At 50.5% G+C, this 19,966-nt stretch overlaps 2 protein-coding genes across 9 annotated transcripts; one reads left to right on the top strand and one right to left on the bottom strand.

Annotated features, from left to right (window-relative positions):
• The first annotated feature begins 63 nt into the window (after positions 1-63).
• Positions 64-19,526, top strand: TMEM106A (transmembrane protein 106A). 8 transcript variants are annotated; one of them, XM_065532440.1, is made up of 9 exons: positions 64-111; positions 1,521-1,752; positions 2,638-2,701; positions 4,582-4,735; positions 5,241-5,381; positions 5,489-5,532; positions 6,051-6,104; positions 6,858-7,065; positions 19,312-19,526. In XM_065532440.1, the coding sequence occupies exons 2-8, from the start codon at positions 1,542-1,544 to the stop codon at positions 7,021-7,023; spliced, it is 834 nt and encodes a 277-aa protein (XP_065388512.1). In that variant the 5' UTR covers positions 64-111; positions 1,521-1,541; the 3' UTR covers positions 7,024-7,065; positions 19,312-19,526. The 8 variants fall into 8 exon arrangements, with proteins under 8 accessions (XP_065388512.1, XP_073875847.1, XP_065388511.1 ...); XM_074019746.1 differs by lacking the exon at positions 19,312-19,526 and adding an exon at positions 418-583 and having other exon boundaries at positions 6,472-8,797; XM_065532439.2 differs by lacking the exon at positions 19,312-19,526 and adding an exon at positions 418-583 and having other exon boundaries at positions 6,858-7,749.
• Positions 7,856-17,649, bottom strand: CCDC200 (coiled-coil domain containing 200). Its single transcript, XM_005584354.4, has 5 exons — positions 17,545-17,649; positions 13,016-13,367; positions 12,337-12,395; positions 10,211-10,370; positions 7,856-7,966 (listed from the first exon to the last, which is right to left on the bottom strand). The coding sequence occupies exons 1-4, from the start codon at positions 17,647-17,649 to the stop codon at positions 10,344-10,346; spliced, it is 543 nt and encodes a 180-aa protein (XP_005584411.3). The 3' UTR covers positions 7,856-7,966; positions 10,211-10,343.
• Positions 19,527-19,966: the final 440 nt, after the last annotated feature.

Consider the following 19,966-nt stretch of genomic DNA (forward strand, 5'->3'; position numbering starts at 1 on the left):
AGGGGCTGGGGCGGGACTTCCCTGGGCACTGAGTCAAAGCTTGAGGGGAGTGTCCGCTCCCGCACTTTCGATTCTGCTTGCTGCCGTTTCTGTCGCTGCAGTCGTCCGCGGGTAAGACCCTCCCTAGACACTCTATTTACTTACTTTATCTTTCGGAGGTCAAGACACCTCCTGTTGTCGCCGTCTCGCCCAACACACAGGCGCCCCCTGCACGCGTAGTAAGCTTGACTAACGGCCTCTCGGTGTGTGTGGTGGGACTTGAAATCCTCCCTTAATGAAGTCACACCTTCTCCGTCCGCGCCCACCGGGTCGGCCCGTGGCAGAGCCCCCATGTAGCCCAGGAATCGGCTTGGCCCTTCGGGGAGGTCAGCGTCTTCGCTATCCCCACTCTCCAGTGCGGCACATTCGCTCCCCTAGGACTCCGGCCGGTTGCCGGCCCCACGCCGTGTTTCTCCTCCCCACCACCGCCCAGCTCAGCCCAGTCCAGTCCACTCTGCCGTTAGAGGCCCTTCTCCCCAAAGACGCACGTCAAAAGTCTCGCCCTTGTGCAGCTGAGGAGCCTGGGGTCCCAGACCTGAACCAGGTGAGCCTCGCAATATTTTAGCCCAGAAAGATCTGTGTGGCTCACTTGCCGGCCTCGTTCTGCCACACAGAGTCCAGATTTAGCCTTGACTTTTCCTAGTGAAAGACAGACTCTGGTATCACTATGACCTCCTCAGGCTTTCTTACCCCGCCTCAGAAAGCAGTGAGGTGTCTGCTTTCTCCCAGGGCTTCTTTAGATAGGGGTCTTAACCACACCTGTGACCAGTCTGGCCTCTTCTCTGCTTGTTTCAAAGAATCTCTTTTCTGCCCTATCCAACTTCCTTCCCTTGAACTGAATGACAGCTCAGCAACTTTTTTTTTTTTTTTTTTTTTTTTTGAGACTGAGTCTGGCTCTGTCGCCCAGGCTGGAGTGCAGTGGCCGGATCTCAGCTTACTGCAAGCTCCGCCTCCCGGGTTTATGCCATTCTCCTGCCTCAGCCTCCGGAGTAGCTGGGACCACAGGCGCCCGCCACCTCGCCCGGCTAGTTTTTTGTATTTTTTAGTAGAGACGGGGTTTCACCGTGTTAGCCAGGATGGTCTCGATCTCCTGACCTTGTGATCCGCCCGTCTCAGCCTCCCAAAGTGCTGGGATTACAGGCTTGAGCCACCGCGCCCGGCGACAGCTCAGCAACTTTTCCAGAGAAAAATTAAATGCTCTGCCAATCATTTATGGAAGTTCCTTAAAGTGAAATAACTTCTGCTTTTCTTTTGTTTTCTCTTTTGTAGGCAGATTGGTCTCTTTTAAAATAATGAAAGGAGTTGAAATGCGTTGAGACTTCTGAAAGTCCCGTGTAACCACCCAATTTTTCACACCCTATCTTCCTTAGACTTGAGCTTGCTTAAACTGTGGTGGGGCTCCTTGCCAGTTTTGAGAACCTCAAACCAAAATTACATTTGGCGTCAGTGCTTAGCACTGAACTTTGGTCTTTTCTCATTAGTGAAACCCCTGCCTCCGAAGAATGGGTAAGACGTTTTCACAGTTGGGCTCTTGGCGGGAGGACGAGAACAAGTCAATCCTGCCCTCCAATCCAGCCATTGGCAGCCAGGCTGTCAGTTACTTCAGCACCGGTAGCAGCAAGTCTCTTTGTTCCTGTGTGCCTTGTGAAGGAACTGCTGGTGCCAGCTTTGTGACTTGTCCCACCTGCCAGGGCAGTGGCAAGATTCCCCAAGGTGAGTGGCCCACGGCTCTGGAAATACCCTGGAGTCCAGGGAAAGTTCTTAGCCTATTGGCCTGGGGCAGCCCCTCTGAATCTCCTTGGATGGGGTTAGATCTGCTCCCAGCTCTTGACCTCCCAGTCTCAGGCTGGCCAGGGAGATACTTAACTATCTTTGGGTTCCCTGCAAAAACCTGCCCTCCTTCCCTGGTTGTATTCCCCAGCCCCTTGTGGGAAAGAGGGGTTCTAGCCACTGTGCTCCTAAGCAACACTGTATGTCTTAGGATTCATTCAGTTCAGGAAGTTAGAAATTACCTTTCCAAAGATCCTGGGCATCTCTGATTTGCTGGTGACTTTCAGAGATTCTTCATACCTATTAGTGGAAATCTCACTTCCATTCTAGAGATGGCAAAGCTGACCTGCCAACTTTGGTAGCAGAGTCCAGTGCTTCCAGTTCTGCTCTGGGGCAGAGGCGGCATGCTTCTAACATTGCTCCGGCCGGGCGCGGTGGCTCAAGCCTGTAATCCCAGCGCTTTGGGAGGCCGAGACGGGCGGATCACGAGATCAGGAGATGGAGACCATCCTGGCTAACATGGTGAAACCCCGTCTCTACTTAAAAATACAAAAAACTAGCTGGGCGAGGTGGCGGGCGCCTGTAGTCCCAGCTACTCGGGAGGCTGAGGCAGGAGAATGGTGTAAACCCGGGAAGCGGAGCTTGCAGTGAGCTGAAATCCGGCCACTGGGCAACAGAGCGAGACTCCGTCTCAAAAAAAAAAAACAAAAAAACAACAAAAAAACATTACTCTATGGTGTGGGTGGAGGCATGCTTCTGGGAGGCTGGCACAGGAAATATTTGTCACAGTTTCATCTTTGCCCTCCCTCTCACCTTCTCTCTCTCTAGAGCTGGAGAAGCAGTTGGTGGCTCTCATCCCCTATGGGGACCAGAGGCTGAAGCCCAAGCACACGTAAGCCCCTCTTCCTCCCTCAGCTCCACAAGCCATTGCCCATGGGGGCTGCTCCCTTTGTCTCCCCTGTTTTGATCCCCCCTAATATATTCCTATTAGTTCTTCCATAGAAAGCCTGAGCCTCAGAGATACCACCTCCTTATGTCCAAGAATTTTTTCCTGATTTAGAAGCTCCTGGACCGGGTGTGGTGGCTCATACCTGTAATCCCAGCACTTTGGGAGACCAAGGCAGGCAGATCACTTGAGCTCAGGAGTTCAAGACCAGCCTGGGCAACATGGTGAAACCCCATCTCTACCAAAAAAAAAAAAAAAGAAAAAAGTAGCAGCAGCAGCAGCAGATGTCACTTGAGGACACCAGGTGGCCTTCCTTAAGCATCACTGCTTCCAGGAAACATGGCACCCTCTCCAAGACAGGAAGGATCTGGTAGCTCTGCAAGTCCTCCCAGGAAGGAGGGAACAAGCATGTGGCCCTGGCTGCAATTGATTTGAAAACATTATTTTTCTTAAGCAGCTCCCTTGCTGAGGCAGTTCAGACTTGCTTGTTCTTCTCCCAGTAGAGGTGAAAAACCTATTTTCTGCTGTTCTGGGATACTTCAGAACCTCAGGCAGCCCTGGGGCCTACTGTGTTTGTGATCTGAGTCTATCTGACATGGAACTCCCTCAACCTCCTCCTAAGGTCCTGGTGTCAACCTGGGAGTCACCACCAAGCCGAACCCTCTCCGCCACCCCACTATACCAGAATTAGAAATCAGGCTGGGCGTGGCCGGGCACGGTGGCTCACACCTGTAATTCCAGCACTTTGGGAGGCCAAGGTGGGCGGATCACGAGGTCAGGAGATCGAGACCATCCTGGCCAACATGGGGAAACCCCGTCTCTACTAAAAATACAAGAAAATTAACTGAGCATGGTGGCGGACGACTGTGGTCCCAGTTACTCGGGAGGCTGAGGCAGGAGAATGGTGTGAATCCGGGAGGCGGAGCTTGCAGTGAGCTGAGATCACGCCACTGCACTCTAGCCTGGGTGACAGAACAAGACTCCGTCTCAAAAAAAAAAAAAGAAATCAGGCTGGGTGTGGTGGTTCATGCCTATAATTCCAGCAGTTTGGGGAGGCCAAGACAGGAGGATTACCTGAGGTTAGGAGTTTGAGACCAGCCTGACCAACATGGCAAAACCCCATCTCTACTAAAAAATACAAAAATTAGCTGAGCACAGTGGCAGGTGCCTGTAATCCCAGCTACTTGGGAGGCTGAGGCAGGAGAATCCCTTCAACCCAGGATGTTGATCGCGCCACTGCACTCTAGCCTGGGTGACGGAGCAAGACTCCATCTAAAAAAAAAAAAAGAAAAAAAAGAAATTAGCCGTGCCCATCATAAGATACTAACAAAGTACTTATCTCTTTAATGCGTATCTGAATTTTGAATTAGATGGATGGATAGTGTCCTGTTCTGAATGTTAAAATTCAGAACTTCCAAATATGGACTTATTTCTTCTAGTGATAATAACTAGCATTCATCATGCTTTTGCCATGTGCAGGGACCTGTGATTAGTATTTTTTCATATATTAGCCGATAACAAATTCTATGAGGTCAGTACAATTATCTGCCTTTTACCAACAAGGAAACTGAGACTTAAGGAGATTAAGTGGGCTGCTCCATGTTATTGGGTCAATGGGAACAGAGAGCTGGAGTGGAAACCAGGCTGCCTGCCTGCCAATCCTGTGCCCCTACTCATTCCGGGCCACATCTGGGGAGCTAAATGATGTTGGGGTAGTGTGCAGGGGAAAGCCTGGTGTATGGAGAGGAGTGTCTGAACCTCCTCCCCAAGTTTCTTTGGTGTTCAGACTTTTCCATTCCTCCATCCTGGATCCTGCTTTCACACAGGAAGCTCTTTGTGTTCCTGGCCGTGCTCATCTGCCTGGTGACCTCCTCCTTCATCATCTTTTTCCTGTTTCCCCGGTCCGTCGTTGTGCAGCCTGCAGGCCTCAACTCCTCCACGGTGGCCTTTGATGAGGCTGATATCTACCTCAACATAACGGTGGGTGGGTGCCCTTGGGCTCCAACCCCTCCTTCCCAGCAATACTTCACTGTAACCTTTGTCCAGCGTTGTGACCCTGGGCATGGGAAGCCAGGGATCTTATGGCACCCAGAGGGTGTTGGGAGCCTGAAGAGAAGTAGGAGCAACCATGAGCTCCATGACAGATCGTAAAGGTTGGGACTCTGCACAGTAAGGGGTCAGAATCTGGACCAGATAGATAAATCATAGGGGTGGAGTGGGGTGACAGTGCCTGAGACTCTCTGGATGGACAGGACTGAATGGTAAGAAGTCATACAGGGTGGGCCTGGATCCTGAGCCAGCTTAACTTCGTAAAGATCCCTCACCATTCAGTGCCCCTCCATGGGGCTCCTGGTTTTGGTCCTCTGCACCTGAAGCTTGTCATGGTAGATGGGGCTTAGGCCAGACAGCCAGGCTTTTGCAACTGTTTGGCTTTTCCTAAGGATGGGCCATCTTCAGTCCTCCTTTCCCTTGTCTTCATCCCCAGAATGTCTTAAACATCTCCAATGGCAACTACTACCCCATTACGGTGACACAGCTGACCCTCGAGGTTCTGCACCTATCCCTCGTGGTGGGGCAGGTTTCCAACAACCTTCTCCTACACATTGGCCCTTTGACCAGTGAACAGGTGACTCCCCTCTCCCTGGCCAGCCCTGCCCACCAGCGTGTGGATGTGTGGTGGTGGGAAAGGGGCAACTGGAGTCGGGGCTAACCCTGTGCCCATTTGGTTGACAGATGTTTTACGCAGTAGCCACCAAGATACCGGATGAAAACACGTAGTGAGTACCCCTTGATCTCTTCTTCCCTAGCCGCTTGCCTGGCTTAGGAACCCACTTAATACCCACCAGCTTTCCTGATTGCTTAGCAGATTCTTCAGCCAGCATCTGGACTGCCCTCCCATGGCCAAGGATGTAATAAGCAAGGGTTCAGGGTCCCCAGTCTCTGCTTGTTTGGACCTTGATTAGAATGAAAAACAGGCTGGAATTTGGTTAATCTCTACAATATGTGACCTTGGGCTCTTCAGCCTGCATTGCTGAGGAAGATGAATGTTTTGTTTTTCTCCTGAGGGGGGGTCCAGCATGTGCCTGGGCCAAGTGAGTGGAGGTCAGAGTGATAGTGCAGCCACGCTGCCACACTGACCTGAAGGGTGGGAAAGGGTGGAAGTGGCATATTGGGGGCACCTGATGGAAGGAAGGGGTTGTGTGGGGTAAGGAAACTGGGACCTGCAGGCATCTTCTAAGCTGACAGGTTGCTCCATGTGACATGTGGTCCCACGTTGTCTTTTCTTCTCTCTCAGCAAAATCTGTACCTGGCTGGAAATCAAAGTCCACCATGTGCTTTTGCACATCCAGTAAGTAGAGCTTGGAGCTCTGGTGTCCCTGCTCTCACTTCTGACTTCAGTTTCACTCAGCTCCACCTTCTGGGCAGAGTCATGCAAGCTGACCCCATGAATCTTTGTTGGCTCTTGGGAATAGCAAGTCTAGCCCCTTTTCTAAGTCTCACCTTGCCTATAAACTATTAGGGGCAACAGGCATAGGGCTGTCTGGAAGCTGCTGGAAAACAGGTGGGGCAGCTGTCCCAGGTACCTTGGCAGAGTGGGGAGCTAGAGGGAAGGGAAAAATGAGGGAGCCCCCAACTCTCCACCCCCAGACAGTATAATGGGGCCGGAGCTTTCATTTTCCTTCCAGCCATGGCAACAAGGCCTGCTTCCTCTCCAGGGGCACCCTGACCTGCTCATACCTGAGCCATTCAGAGCAGCTGGTCTTCCAGAGCTATGAGTATGTGGACTGCCGAGGAAATGCATCGGTGCCCCACCAGCTGACCCCTCACCCACCATGACCTGTCTGCTGTCCCTGTACTCCAGGCACCTGCAACCCTGGTCTTTATCTCCCACAACTCCCTGGTGACTAAGGAAGGACTACAGAGGCTTTGCCAAAGGAGAAGCCCTGCTTCATCACACCCTTAACCTCCCACCCGCTCAGGAAGCTTGCTTTGAAGTTAACTTCATACACACACACTCATATCCTCCAATTTCCCCCAGATTCTTTCAGGGGCTGCCATCAGATTCTGCCCTTGGTTAGTCTTTTTTTTTTTTTTTTCCCAGTAGAGACAGAGTCTCACTGTTGGCCCAGGTTGGTCTTGAACTCCTGGGCTCAAGCGATCTTCCCTTCTTGGCCTCCCAAAGCACTTGGATTACAGATGTGAGCCACTGTGCCTGGCTGGTCTTTCTTCAGGAAAATCTGACCTGGCATCTTCTTGAGGCACCTTAGATTCCCTGGAGTGGCACCTGGCCTTTCTGTACTGAGCACCTGGTGAGTCTGAAGGGGCCATTTCACCCCAGCTCCATCAGGGCTGGCCGTCCTGTCTGAATGGGGAGAGAGCTGTAGTTTTATCTGGCTTTTAAAACATAGACCTGCCGGCTGGGCGCAGTGGCTTATGCCTGTAATCCCAGCACTTCGGGAGGCCGAAGCGGGTGGATCACTTGAGGTCAGGAGTTCATGACCAGCCTGGCCAACATGGTGAAACCTTGTCTCTACTGAAAATGCAAAAATTAGCCGGGTGTGGTGGCGCGCGCCTGTAATCTCAGCTACTCCGGAGGCTGAGGCAGGAGAATCACTTGAAACCGGAAGGCAGAAGTTGCAGTGAGCCAAGATCATGCCACTGCAATCCAGCCTGGGCAAAAGAGCAAAACTCTGTCTCCAAAAAAAAAAAAAAAAAAAGAGACCCTTTTCAAGTTTTCTACTCTCTGATAGGAAAATTTGGGGACATCCAGTGCCATCTCCAAGGACTTTCTGGGGATCATAGATGCTTTCCTGTGCCTGTCTGCTTTGACCATGTGAAAAAGTGACAGTCTCTCTCTCTCTCTGGTAACTTGTCTGCCACCCATCTGAGAGATGAGCCAAGGCCCCTTAGCCCTCTGTCCTTTCTGGTTATTGACTGTCCCTGGTTCCTAGGAAGACAGCTGTTCTCCAGCTAAAGCTTCTCCTCTCTATAAAGCAGTTTCACTATTCTTTTCATAGCGGGAGCCAAAATAGTAGAGGAGGGGAGGGAGGCACCTGGCATTCTGTGGGTCTGCACAGGAAAAAAAGAGCCAAAGTCAGATTCATTGTATAAGATATTTATTGAAGGAGAACCTGTAAGTCCACATCCTGAGCCCATGTGAGTAGACACAGGCAGGTCAAACGGTGGGCCCAGCTGCTCTCATCTGAAAGCCTGCAGGAGATGAAGCTGTCAGTATCCAGCTGAGGCTGCTGGGTTCTGTTCCACCACCACCTTAGCACCAGGGCCCACTCTGGTCCCAGAGGCCTCATCCTTCCTTGGGCTTTGACAATGTGGAGCAGCACGTCGGCAGGGACTGGTCTAGACCCTCCCTTTCCTGTCACTCAGCTAGGGCTAAGCCCCAGATAACCCCTGGTTTCCCACTGGCTCCTAGTAGAAAGGTTTCTGTACTTTAGCAGAACAGGAAGGATATTTGCTCATTAAAGGTGGCTTGGTCTTACAGCTGGGTGCAGTGGTATACACCTGTAGTCCTAGCTACTCAGGAAGCTGAGGTGGGAGGATCTCTGGAGCCCAGGAGTTCAACTCTTACAAGAGCAGCAACATTAGCAAGACCCTGTTTAAAAAAAAAAGAAGCTGGGCATAGTGGCATGCACCTGTAATCCCAGCTACTCAGGAGGCTGAGGCAGGAGAATCACTTCAACCCGGCAGGCGGAGGTTGCAGTGAGCCAAGATCGCACCACTGCACTCTAGCCTGGGCAACAAGAGAGAGACTCTCTTAAAAAAAAAAAAAAAAAAAAAAGATGAGCAGGGAAAGCTAAATTTGAAGTAGGATGCATGGAAATAGGGAGAAGTGGTGACAGAACTTGGTAACTAGGGGAACAAGGGGAAGGAAGGAGACTCTGCTGTCTACACGCTGAGGTCAAGGTGGTGCTGGCAAGAGCGCAAAAGTCCAGGGAAGCCAGGCTGGAGCTGCTGTGTATAGACTGCCAAATGTGGAGTATTTATATTGTATTCAATAAACTATACTTAAGAATATTCAAAAAAGTCTCCTGGGAGTGGGAAGGGCACTAGTGAATACTCCCTAGGATACTCCTTATTTCACAAACTTTTCTTTTCTTTTTTTTTTTGAGACAGTTTCACTCTGTTACCCAGGCTGGAGTGCAGTGGCGTGATCTTGGCTCAGTGCAACCTCTGCCTCCTGTGTTCAAGCAATTCTCGTGCCTCGACTCCCTGAGTAGTTTTGGTTACAGACATGCACCACCACACCCAGCTAATTTTTGTATTTTTAGTAGAGACAGGGTTTCATCATGTTGGCCACGCTGGTCTGAAACTCCTGGCCTCAAGTGATCCACCCGCCTTGGCCTCCCAGAGTACTGGGATTACAGGCATGAGCCACTGCACCTGGCCGAAACTGTAATGTTCTAACGGACAGCAAGGTCTCTTCCCCGGGCCTCTGGGCCGCTGATGATATGTCCTGCCCTTCTGTTTTCCATGAGATTGCTCACAGGATCTCACTCTCTTCCTCTTGCTCCCATTGTGTATCTCTAAAGTCTCTTCCAATTTTACTATTCCTGTTCTGTGCTGTTATCTTCCCCACCATCCCGTTATCTTCCCCAGCTGCTCTCATCAGGAAATTTCGTGGGTTGCACTGAAATGGCCCCTTCAGACCAAAGGCAATGCTATGTAGGCTACAATGAAATACCCAGCTAATCCCTTGGATGGGGCTTGTGATTGAGGTGACTGAGGCAGCCTTTCTCAGCATGGAGGAAGAAAGGCCTTCCCAGGGCTTGCACCTTCCTGAAGTCTAACACCCAGGGTCTCCCAGCCCTACCCACTCCTTCACCTGGGGCTGGTGAATCTCTTGGTTGTCGCTAGATGGAGAGGCTGAGAGCCAGGAAGGAAGAGGGCTGTGGGTTTTAGAAGGCAAACCTCCCTCCCCGTCCCAGGGTCAAGTGTCATGTTCCTGAGGCTATAGCCCCCACTTTCCTCCAAGCTCTTTCTCTCCATCCCTGCCCCCATCGTCCATTTGACGGCTGAGTGCCCACTGTAGGCCAGACATTGCACTGGGCTTGGAGGTGGGGAGCATCACTGCCTGCAACCACTTTCTGCTGCTGCAGGCCTGCTCTGATGTGATGTGACCCCTCCTTCCCCAGGCTGTATCTCAGTAAGCATGGGCTTGGGGGAATGAGTGATGGCTCCAGTGACAGTCACAAACTGAAACCCCTGACAGACTTATCACTGCTGAATGAGGGCAGGTAGTGATAGTAGTAGGAGTTGCATACTTGCAGGGGACCCAAGACCCAGTTCTCCCATTGGCTTTGCCTAGAGAAGCATAAACTTGTCTTCCACTCTCTTTCCACCCTCTCCATCCCCTTCGTGAGTCCTCCTGCCTGCTTCCTCTCATCCCTGTCTCATAAAGCTGACCAGTGCTGTGATTCCTCCCAGGAAAAGAATTACGTTTTATTCCTGGCAGCCACCTCTTCTAGAGTGGGTGGCTTTTGAAGTGGAGATGTTGCTGGATGCTGAGAAGATGTGGCTGCTCATCTGCATTTTGGGGATGGCCACTGGGGTCTCGGGTTCAATCTCTGGGTCACCACTGCTGTATGTAGTTGGTAGACTGAGAAGAGGAAGAGACGGGAAACAAAACAAGTTAGCAGCTTCTGGTTTCAGAACACTGTGTGAAATCCTGTGAGGCCAGAGGAATCAAAGTGAAATGTAGCAGCCCAGTCCTCATCCTAGAAGTGCTAGCATCAGGTTCTTTCATCTGTTGCACCTCTGTCAGAGACACCTTTCTAACGCCTTGCACAATTATATATTCTTGTTAAGAGTTGCCATCCAGGCCAGGCGTGGTGGCTCACACCTGTAATCCCAGCACTTTGGCAGGCCGAGACGGGTAGATCACTTGAGACCAGCCTGGCCAACACAGCGAAACCCCATCTCTACTAAAAAATACAAAAACTACCCAGGCGTGGTGGTACATGCCTGTAATCCTAGCTACTCGGGAGGCTGAGGCAGGAGTATCATTTGAACCCGGGAGGTGGAGGTTGCAGGTGGAGTGCAGCTGAGATCCAGCCTGGGTAACAGAGTCAGACTCTGTCTCAAAAAAAAAAAAAAAAAAAAAAAAATTGTCATCCTGAGTTTGATGGCCTACAGTGAGCTGGACTCCAAGCTAAGTGCTTTTAGTGCTCTTTCCTTTATCTATCTATCTATTTATTTATTTATTTATTTATTTATTTATTTATTTATTTTTATCGCTCTTTTACCCAGGCTGGAGTGCAGTGGTGTGATCCTGGCTCACTGCAACCTCCACTTCCAGGGGTCAAGTGATTCTTCTGCCTCAGTCTCCCAAATAGCTGGGACTACAGATGCGCCCTACCACAGCCAGCTAATTTTTTTTGTATTTTTAGTAGAGATGGCATCTCAGCATATTGCCCAGGCTGGTCTCAAATTCCTGAGCTCAGGCAATCTGCTCACCTCGGCCTCCCAAAGTGCTGAGATTTCAGGCGTGAGCCCCTGCGCCTGGCCCCTTTCCTTTACTAATAATTGCCATATTCAGTCCGCATGACCCTCTGTTGAGGAAGTTGTATCATCTATTATTCTCATTTTATGGATAGCGCTGAGCAATAGGCCATCCATACCCAGGCATTTTTTCTTTTTCTTTTTTTTTCAGGGAGGGTCTCACTCTGTTGCACAGGCTGGAGTGCAGTGGTGTGATCACCACTCACGGCAGCCTCACCCTTTGGGGCTCAAGCAGTCTTCACCTTAGCCTCCCAAGTAGCTTGGGCTCCAGGTGTGTGCCACCATGCCCAGCTATTTTTTTTTTTTTTAAACGAAGTCTCACTCTGTTACCAGGTTGGAGTGCAGTGACGCGATCTCAGCTCACTGCAACCTCCTCCTCCTGGGTTCAAGCAATTCTCCAGCCTCAGCCTCCCGAGTATCTGGGACTACAGGCACGTGCCACCACACCCAGCTAATTTTTGTATTTTTAGTAGAGATGGGGTTTCACCATGTTGGCCAGGATGGTCTTGATCTCTTGACCTCATGATCCGCCTGCCTCAAAGTGCTGGGATTACAGGCGTGAGCCACCGTGCCCGGCTGCCCAGCTAGTTTTTAAAAATTTTTGTTGTTATTGAGACCGAGTCTCACTCTGTTGCCCAGGCTGGACTCAAACTCCTGGGCTCAAGCGATCCTCTCACCTTGATCTCCCAAAGTGCTGGGATTATAGGCATGAGCCACCACACACTTGGCTTTCTTTCATTTTTTTCATTTTTTTTTTTTTGAGATGGGATCTCACTATATTGTCCAGTCTGAACCTGAACTCCTGGGCTCAAGCAGTACTACTGTCTCAGCTTCCCAAGTAGCCAGGACTACTGCACCCAGCTTCCTACCAAAATATTTTTAATGGGGGCAAAGAATAGAGGAATAGACCGTCCAGAAGTAATGTGAAATAATTCTAATTTCCTACCCTTACTCCTGCTAAGGAGGTTTCTCTGGGCTACACACACACACACACACACACACACACACACACACACACTCAGTCACCCAGAGTCTGTCTTTCAGGGTCTGTGTCTCTATCTTACCTTGAGTTGTGAATACCCAGTGTTTTTGATGGGGCTAGATTGGCATGGGTTCATGAGACCTGATGATGAAACAAAGTACAGGTTACTCATCCAGCAGTTTTCCAAGGATGGAACACTACAAGCCTGGACTGCTTGTGTCTGGTGACCCAGGGGGTGATGGGGGTACGGTGAGGACAGGCTCCTACCTGGGACAGGGTACAGACTGAGCCCTTCCTGAAGATTCTCAACTAGGAAGCTGTGCTGTGGTTCCCTGTTCCAGACCTCACGGGGCTCAATATATCTGTTAATAAGCCTACAACTCCTGTCCCACCCTCTGATCACCGCCAGCTCCTCTGTCACACTCACTCTGGAAGAGGGGCCAACAACTTTCTCAGCCACTCTCTGCAGAAGTTGGAAGGCTCCTTTGCAGCTGTAGGTTGGCATAAACCCACCCAGAGGGAGTTGACTAGCAAGGCGTTAAAGGCCGACGGTACTTGGGAGAGGCAGAGAGGGTAGGGTAGTGGATACGGATTCTGCACTACAGGTCTGGGATGGAAGCAAAGGGCTCCTCTCCTCACCACCTCCCACTCCCAGGCTCCAGTCCAGAGTCTGTAAGGATTTTCTGCCCACCCTGGAATCTGTTGTTCATACAGAGATTGCCCTCCAGCTTAATAGATTCCCACTGAAGTAGGCTGGTGACCTGGCCTTTGGGAATCTTGGAGATTGCATTTGGAGGCGTGCTGAGTACAACGGGCTTGAGCACTTGGTTGTGTTGGCTGAGGTGGTGGCTGTGGTTGTGGTGGTTGTGGCCCTGGCCACGCCTGTTCCTGCGCCTGCGCCTGCGCCTGTGCCTGTGGCAATGGTGATGGCTGTGGTGACGGCTGTGGTGGTGGCTGCGATGTTGGCTGCACCGATGGCTGCTGCTGTGATGGCCGTCGTTGCTCCCGTGATGTCCACAATTTCGCCACTGGTGGTTGCGGCACATTTGACTTCTTAGGTGGCTGGAGCTTTTTCTCCGATTGTTGTTCTTCTTCCTGGTGTTTCTTCAGTTCCTGGCAAGAAGCCCCCGGGCAAGTGGCATCCTCCTCTCCCCACCCAATCACCCATCTGCCAGAGAAACTTCAGGGAACAAGGCAAGTGAGTAGAGAAGTATAGGTGGCAGTGGTCTCTGATCCCTAGAGCTGCAGGCTGAAATTGGGCCTACGCTATCTCCCTCACCCACTGTAACACCCAAGAATGATTTCTGGGTGACAGCACCCGTAGCACAGCCCCAGCCCAGGAAATAGCACGGTCTTCGAGCACCTGCTTCCTTACTTGAGAGCTCAGCACGGAAAGCAGTTTTTAGTGCTGGAGGATAAAGAATGATTCCCTGCAAATGTCCTGTGTTGTGTTTTGTTTTTTAGAGACAGGTTCCCACTCTGTCACCCAGGCTGGAGTGCAGTGGCATGATTATGACTCACTGTAATCTGGAACTACTGGGCTCAAGTGATTCTCCTGCCTCAACTTTGCAAGTAGCTAGAACTACAGGTGCACACCACCATGACCAGTTAATTTTTTTTTTTAAATAGAGTCAGGGTCTCATTATGTTGCCCAGGCTGGAGTGCAGTAAGTGGTGCAATCTTGGCTCACTGCTGCCTCAACCTCCCAGGCTCAAGCAATCCTTCCACCTCAGCCTCCTGAATAGCTTGGACCAAATGCACGCACTACCATGACTTGCTAATTTTTAAATTTTCTGTAGAGACAGGGTCCTCCAATGTTGCCTAGGTTGGTTTGGAACTTCTAGCCTCAAGCAATCCTCCCACCTCAGCCTCCCAGAGTAATTTTTCTAATAGCCCAAGGGTGCTTCTAACCTTACAAGTGCTTTGAAATAGCAGTGTCAAATAAAAATATAGGCCGGGCGCGGTGGCTCAAGCCTGTAATCCCAGCACTTTGGGAGGCCGAGACGGGCGGATCACGAGGTCAGGAGATCAAGACCATCCTGGCTAACACGGTGAAACCCCGTCTCTACTAAAAAAATACAAAAAAAAAAAAAAAAAACTAGCCGGGCGAGGTGGCGGGCGCCTGTAGTTCCAGCTATTCGGGAGGCTGAGGCAGGAGAATGGCGTGAACCCGGGAGGCGGAGCTTGCAGTGAGCTGAGATCTGGCCACTGCACTCCAGCCTGGGCGACAGAGCGAGACTCCGTCTCAAAAAAAAAAAAAAAAAAAAAAAAAAAAAATATATATATATATATATATATATATATATATAAAATGCATGCCGGGCTGGGCACCGTGGCTCACGCCTGTCTTCCCAGCACTTTGGGAGGCCGAGGCGGGCGGATCACAAGGTCAGGAGTTCGAGACCAGCCTGACCAACATGATGAAACCCCGTCTCTACTAAAAATACAAAAATTAGCTGGGCGTGGTGGCAGGCGCCTGTAATCCTAGCTACTCAGGAGGCTGAGGCAGGAGAATCACTTGAACCCGGGAGGCGGAGGTGGCAATGAGCTGGGTTCATGCCACTGCATTCCAGCCTGGGTGACAGAGCAAGACTCTGTCTCTCTCTCTCTCTCTCTCTCTATATATATATATATGCTTATATATAATAGATAATATGCTTATATAATATATATATAATATATATAGCATGCCACGTGTAATTTTAAATTTTCTTTTTTTTTTTTTTTGAGACAGAGTCTTGCTCTGTCCCCCAGGCTGGAGTGCAATGGCCTGATCTGGCTCATTGCAACCTCTGCCTCCTGAGTTCAAGTGATTGTCCTGCCTCAGCCTCCCGAGTAGCTGGGATTACAGGCATGTGCCACCACACCCAGCTAATTTTTGTATTTTTAGTACAGGCAGGGTTTTATCATGTTGGCCAGGATGGTCTTGAACTCCTGACCTTGTGATCTGCCTGCCTTGGTCTCCCAAAGTGCTAGGATTACAGGCATGAGCCACCACACCTAGCCACTAAATTTTCTAATAGCCACATAGAAGAAGAAATAGGGCCAGGTGCACTGGCACATGCCTGTAATTCACACTTTGTGGCACTGAGATGGGAGGATTGTTTCAGGCTAGGAGTTTGAGGCCAGCCTGGGCAACATAGTGAGACCTGGTCTTTACAAAAAATTAGCTAGGCATGGTGGTGCATGCCTGTAGTCCCAGCTACTCTGGAGGCTGAGGCTGGAGGATGGCTTAAGCCCAGGAGATCACGCTGCAGTGAGCTATGAATGGGCCATCGCACTCCAGGTTTGGTGACAGAGGAAGACCTTGTCTCAAAAAAAGAAGAAGAAGAAAAAACAAGTGAAACTAATTTTAATTACTTTTATTTATTTATTTATTGTGTGCGACAGGGTCTCACTTTGTCACGCAGGCTGGAATGTAGTGGCGTTGTCACAAGGCTTACTGCAGCCCGACCTCCTGGGCTCAAGTGATTCTCCCACTGCAGCCTCCCCAGTAGCTGGGACTAGGGGTGCACACCACCATGCCCGGCTAATTTTTGTATTTGTTTTAGAGATGGATTTCACCATGATACCAGGCTGGTCTGAAACTCCTGGGCTCAAACGATCAGCCCGCCTTGGCCTCCCAAAGTGCTGGGATACAGGCATGAGCCACTGCGCCCGACCTAATAATGTATTTTACTTAACCCCATGCATCCAAAACATCAATATGAACATATCAATGAAGTATTTTATATTCTTTGTTTTCATACTAAGTCTTCAAAAGTCCCAAAGTATTGGGATTACAGGCGTGAGCCACCACGCCCGGCCATTGTTGTTTTTTAAGATGGAGTTTTGCTCTTGTTGCCCAGGCTGGAGTACAATGGCGTGATCTTGGCTCACTGAAACCTCCGCCTCCCAGGTTCAGGCAATCCCCCTGCCTCAGCCTCCCGAGTAGCTGGGATTACAGGTGCGTGCCACCACGCCCAGCTAATTTTTGTATTTTTAGTAGGGATGGAGTTTCACCATGTTGGTCAGGCTGGTCTCGAACTCTTGACCACAGGTGATCCACCTGCCTCAGCCTCCCAAAGTGCTGGGATTACAGGTGTGAGTCACCGTGCCCGGCTGGGAGCAAGACTAGAGCAAGACTCCGTCTCAAAAAAATAAATAAATAAATAAGTGAATTAATTAATTCAAGGCCAGGCATGGTGGTTCACACCTGTCAACAGTTTGGGAGGCTGAGGTAGGAGGATTGCTTGAGTCCAGGAGTTCCAGACCAGCCTGGGCAACAAAGTGAGACCCTGTCTCTATTACAATAATAAAATAAAATTTTTAATTTTTTTTTTTTTTTTTTTTTTTTTTTTGAGACAGGGTCTCATTCTTTCACCCAGGCCAGAGTGCAGTGGTACCATCTTGGCTCACTGCAATCTCCACCTCACTGGTTCAAGTGATTCTCCTGCCTCAGCCTCCGCAAGTAGCTGGAATTACAGGGATGCGTCACCATGCGTAGCTACTTTTTGTACTTTTAGTAGAGACCGGGTTTCGTCATGTTGGCCAGGCTGGTCTTGAACTCCTGACCTCAAGTGATCCACTGGCCTAAGCCTCCCAAAGTGCTGGATTACAAGTGTGAGCCACCACGCCCAGCCAAAATAACATTTTTAAAAACTAAATTAAATTTATATAAAACTGACCGGGCATGGTGGCTCATGCCTGCAATCCCAGCACTTTGGGAGGCTGAGGCAGGCGGATCACCTGAGGTCGGGAGTTCGAGACTAGCCTGACCAACATGGAGAAACCCCATCTCTACTAAAAATACAAAATCATCCAGTCGTGGTGGTGCATGCCTGTAATACCAGCTACTTGGGAGGCTGAGGCAGGAAAATCACTTGAACCTGGGAGGCGGAGGTTGCGGTGAGCCGAGATCGCACCATCGCACTCAAGCCTGGGCAACAAGAGCAAAACTCCGTCTCAAAAAAAAAAAAAAAAAAAAATTAGTTTCTCAGTCACACTCCAAAGCTCAATATAGCACACAGGCTGGGGGTTACCCTATTGGACAGAACATCTTTAAACCTCCCAGGCCTAGTACACTTGCCCTCCCCCAATCTATTACAACAGGGAAATTGAGTTAGCTTGTAGTGTTCTCCCCAACACAGACACAGTCTATCTGAGAGAACGCCAAATGACCTTGCTTTCCTCCTACCCCCAGCAAACAACATTCACCAAATAGTAGGCAGCTTCCTAGGGTTCTGTCTCCATTCTCCATTGCCTTCCTACTCCAGAAAGGACCCTGAAGAACCCAGCCTATCCCATGCACCTGTTCTTTCTGCTGCAGCTCCTGCTGCTGCTGGGCCATCAGCCACCTCCTTCGGTCCAAAGCCATCTGCCGGCGCCGGGCCTCCCAGTGGTAGGCACTACCCATGATAGTGGGATGGTGTGAGGCCCCAGGTGGGGGTGGGGACAAGCAGAGCCCACTGCTCCCACCACCTCTGTCTCTTCCCACTTAGACCCCTCTGCCTGTAACTGGAACCACCTCACAATGTGGTTACTGCCAGGGCAACTGGGCAGGCCCCACCTGCTTTGTTGAGGAAGGGAGGCGTTTTTCCCAAGGCTCCCAGGGAACATCTGCAAAGTACCTTTCTCTCCTGGGTGCTGAGCAGATGGAAGACCTTCCCACCTTAGCTTTGAGTCTCAGTGGGCCCCATGGAAAATTCAGCAGTAAAGTCTTTTCTCTCTGGTTTCTTTCCCCGACTCTTCCTCAGAGGCTTCCAGCATCATCTGACTCCCCTCTGCTCATCCCTCCCCACTTAGGTCTCCGGAATTACCTTTTTCTCCTTAATCTCTCCTCTCCCCATCTCCCCCATAAATGTCTGTGCTGAGTCAGAATGAAAGAAAATACAAAATCCTACTAAGCCTCACTGAGGTCTGAGACCCCAGAATGCAAAGGGATTTCTTAGAAGACACCCTAGCTCTGGAGATTTCTAATGCTGAACTCAAGCCTAGCGTCTACCTCTTAATTGTATTTTCATTTTTTTATTTTTATTTTTTGAGACGGAGTTTCACTCTTGTTGCTCAGACTGGAGTGCAATGGCGCAATTTCGACTCACTGCAACCTGTGCCTCCCAGGTTCAAGAGATTCTCCTGCCTCAGCCTCCCAAGTAGCTAGGATTACAGGCATATACCACCACACCCAGTATTTTTAGTATTTTTAGTAGGGACGGGGTTTCTCCATGTTAGTCAGGCTGATCTCAAACTCCCGACCTCAGGTGATCCGCCCCACTTGGCCTCCCAAAGTGCTGGGATTACAGGTGTGAGCCACCATGCCTGGCCTCAGACTGTGCATTTAAGATCATCCGAAGCAGCTGGGTGCAGTGGCCTCCACCTCCCGGGTTCAAGCAAGCAAAAAGAAAGAGCCCAGGCAACCTAGTGAAACCCTGTTCGGGCTGGGGCGTATCTGCACCCCAGCTATTCCAGAGGCTGAGGCAGGAGGATGGATGGAGGCTGGGAGGTGGATGCTGCACTGAGCAGTGACTGCACCGCTACACTCCAGCCTGGGTGACAGAGCCAGACCCCATCCCAAATCAATAAACGTAAAAATAAAGGAACCAGTTTGTAGAAAGCAGGAGAGGGTCCCATTGAACTTCCAGCCTTCAATCTACAGCTGCGGCTGGACAGGTTGGAGCAGCAGGCTGGAGCAGTGGCCATCTTGGCAGGGATCATTGACTCTGATGTATCATCGGGAGGAGGAAGAGCTGATCTCATGCAGGGAGGGCAGGTGGACTACGTGTGGACTCTGGTGATCTGTTTGGGTGCCAGGTGTTGCTCCCAGGGCCACCTGTAACTGTGAATGTGCGGGAACCCTGACTTGAGAAGGGCGTGGCCACGGCGAGCCTAGGCCCCTCAGGGATGAGAGTTTGGTTCACGGTACCCAGGGAAACCACCAGCATCGGCAGAGGTGATAGCTGAGGAGAGGGGGGATTTGGAGGAGAGACGCAGGATGAGTAGCAGGGGCAGCCCTGTGATCAACAACTGCTGCAAGAGGGGCTGTTTGTTCGACTCACTAGTCTTCTGCGGCTCTATGCAGTACTGAAGAGCAGAAGACAGAAGACACAATAACCACAAAAATTAGCCGGGCGTGGTGCTGTGCGTCCATAATCCCAGCTACTCGGGAGGCTGAGACAGGAGAATCGCTTGAACCCGGGAGGCGGAAGTTTCAGTAAGCTGAAATCACACCATTGCAGTCCAACCTGAGCATTTGAGCGAGACTCTATCTCAGAAAATAAAGACAGAATTAAAGAGTCCGGCGCGGTGGCTTACATCTGTGATCCCAGCGCTTTGGAAGGCCCAGGCGGGCGGATTGCCTGAGGTCAGGAGTTCGAGACCAGCCTGGCCCACATGGCGAAACCCCTCCCTAAAAATACAAAAATTAACCAGGCGTGGTGGCGTATGCCTGTAATCCCAACTACCCAAGGAGGCTGAGGCAGGAGAATTGCTGGAACCCGGGAGGTAGAGGCTGCAGTGAGCTGAGATCGCACCACTGCACTCCAGCCTGAGTGACAGAGCAAGACTTTGTCTCAAAAAAAAAAAAAAAAAAAAAAAAAAAAAAAGTCTGGGTGCGGTGGCTCACGCCTGTAATCCCAGCACTTTGGGAGGCCGAGGCGGGCAGATCATGAGGTCAGGAGATCAAGACCATCCTGGCTAACATGGTGAAAACCCATCTCTACTAAAAGTACAAAAAA

Source organism: Macaca fascicularis, chromosome 16, assembly GCF_037993035.2.
Source record: "Macaca fascicularis isolate 582-1 chromosome 16, T2T-MFA8v1.1".
In the NCBI taxonomy this organism is placed as follows: Eukaryota; Metazoa; Chordata; class Mammalia; order Primates; family Cercopithecidae; genus Macaca; species Macaca fascicularis.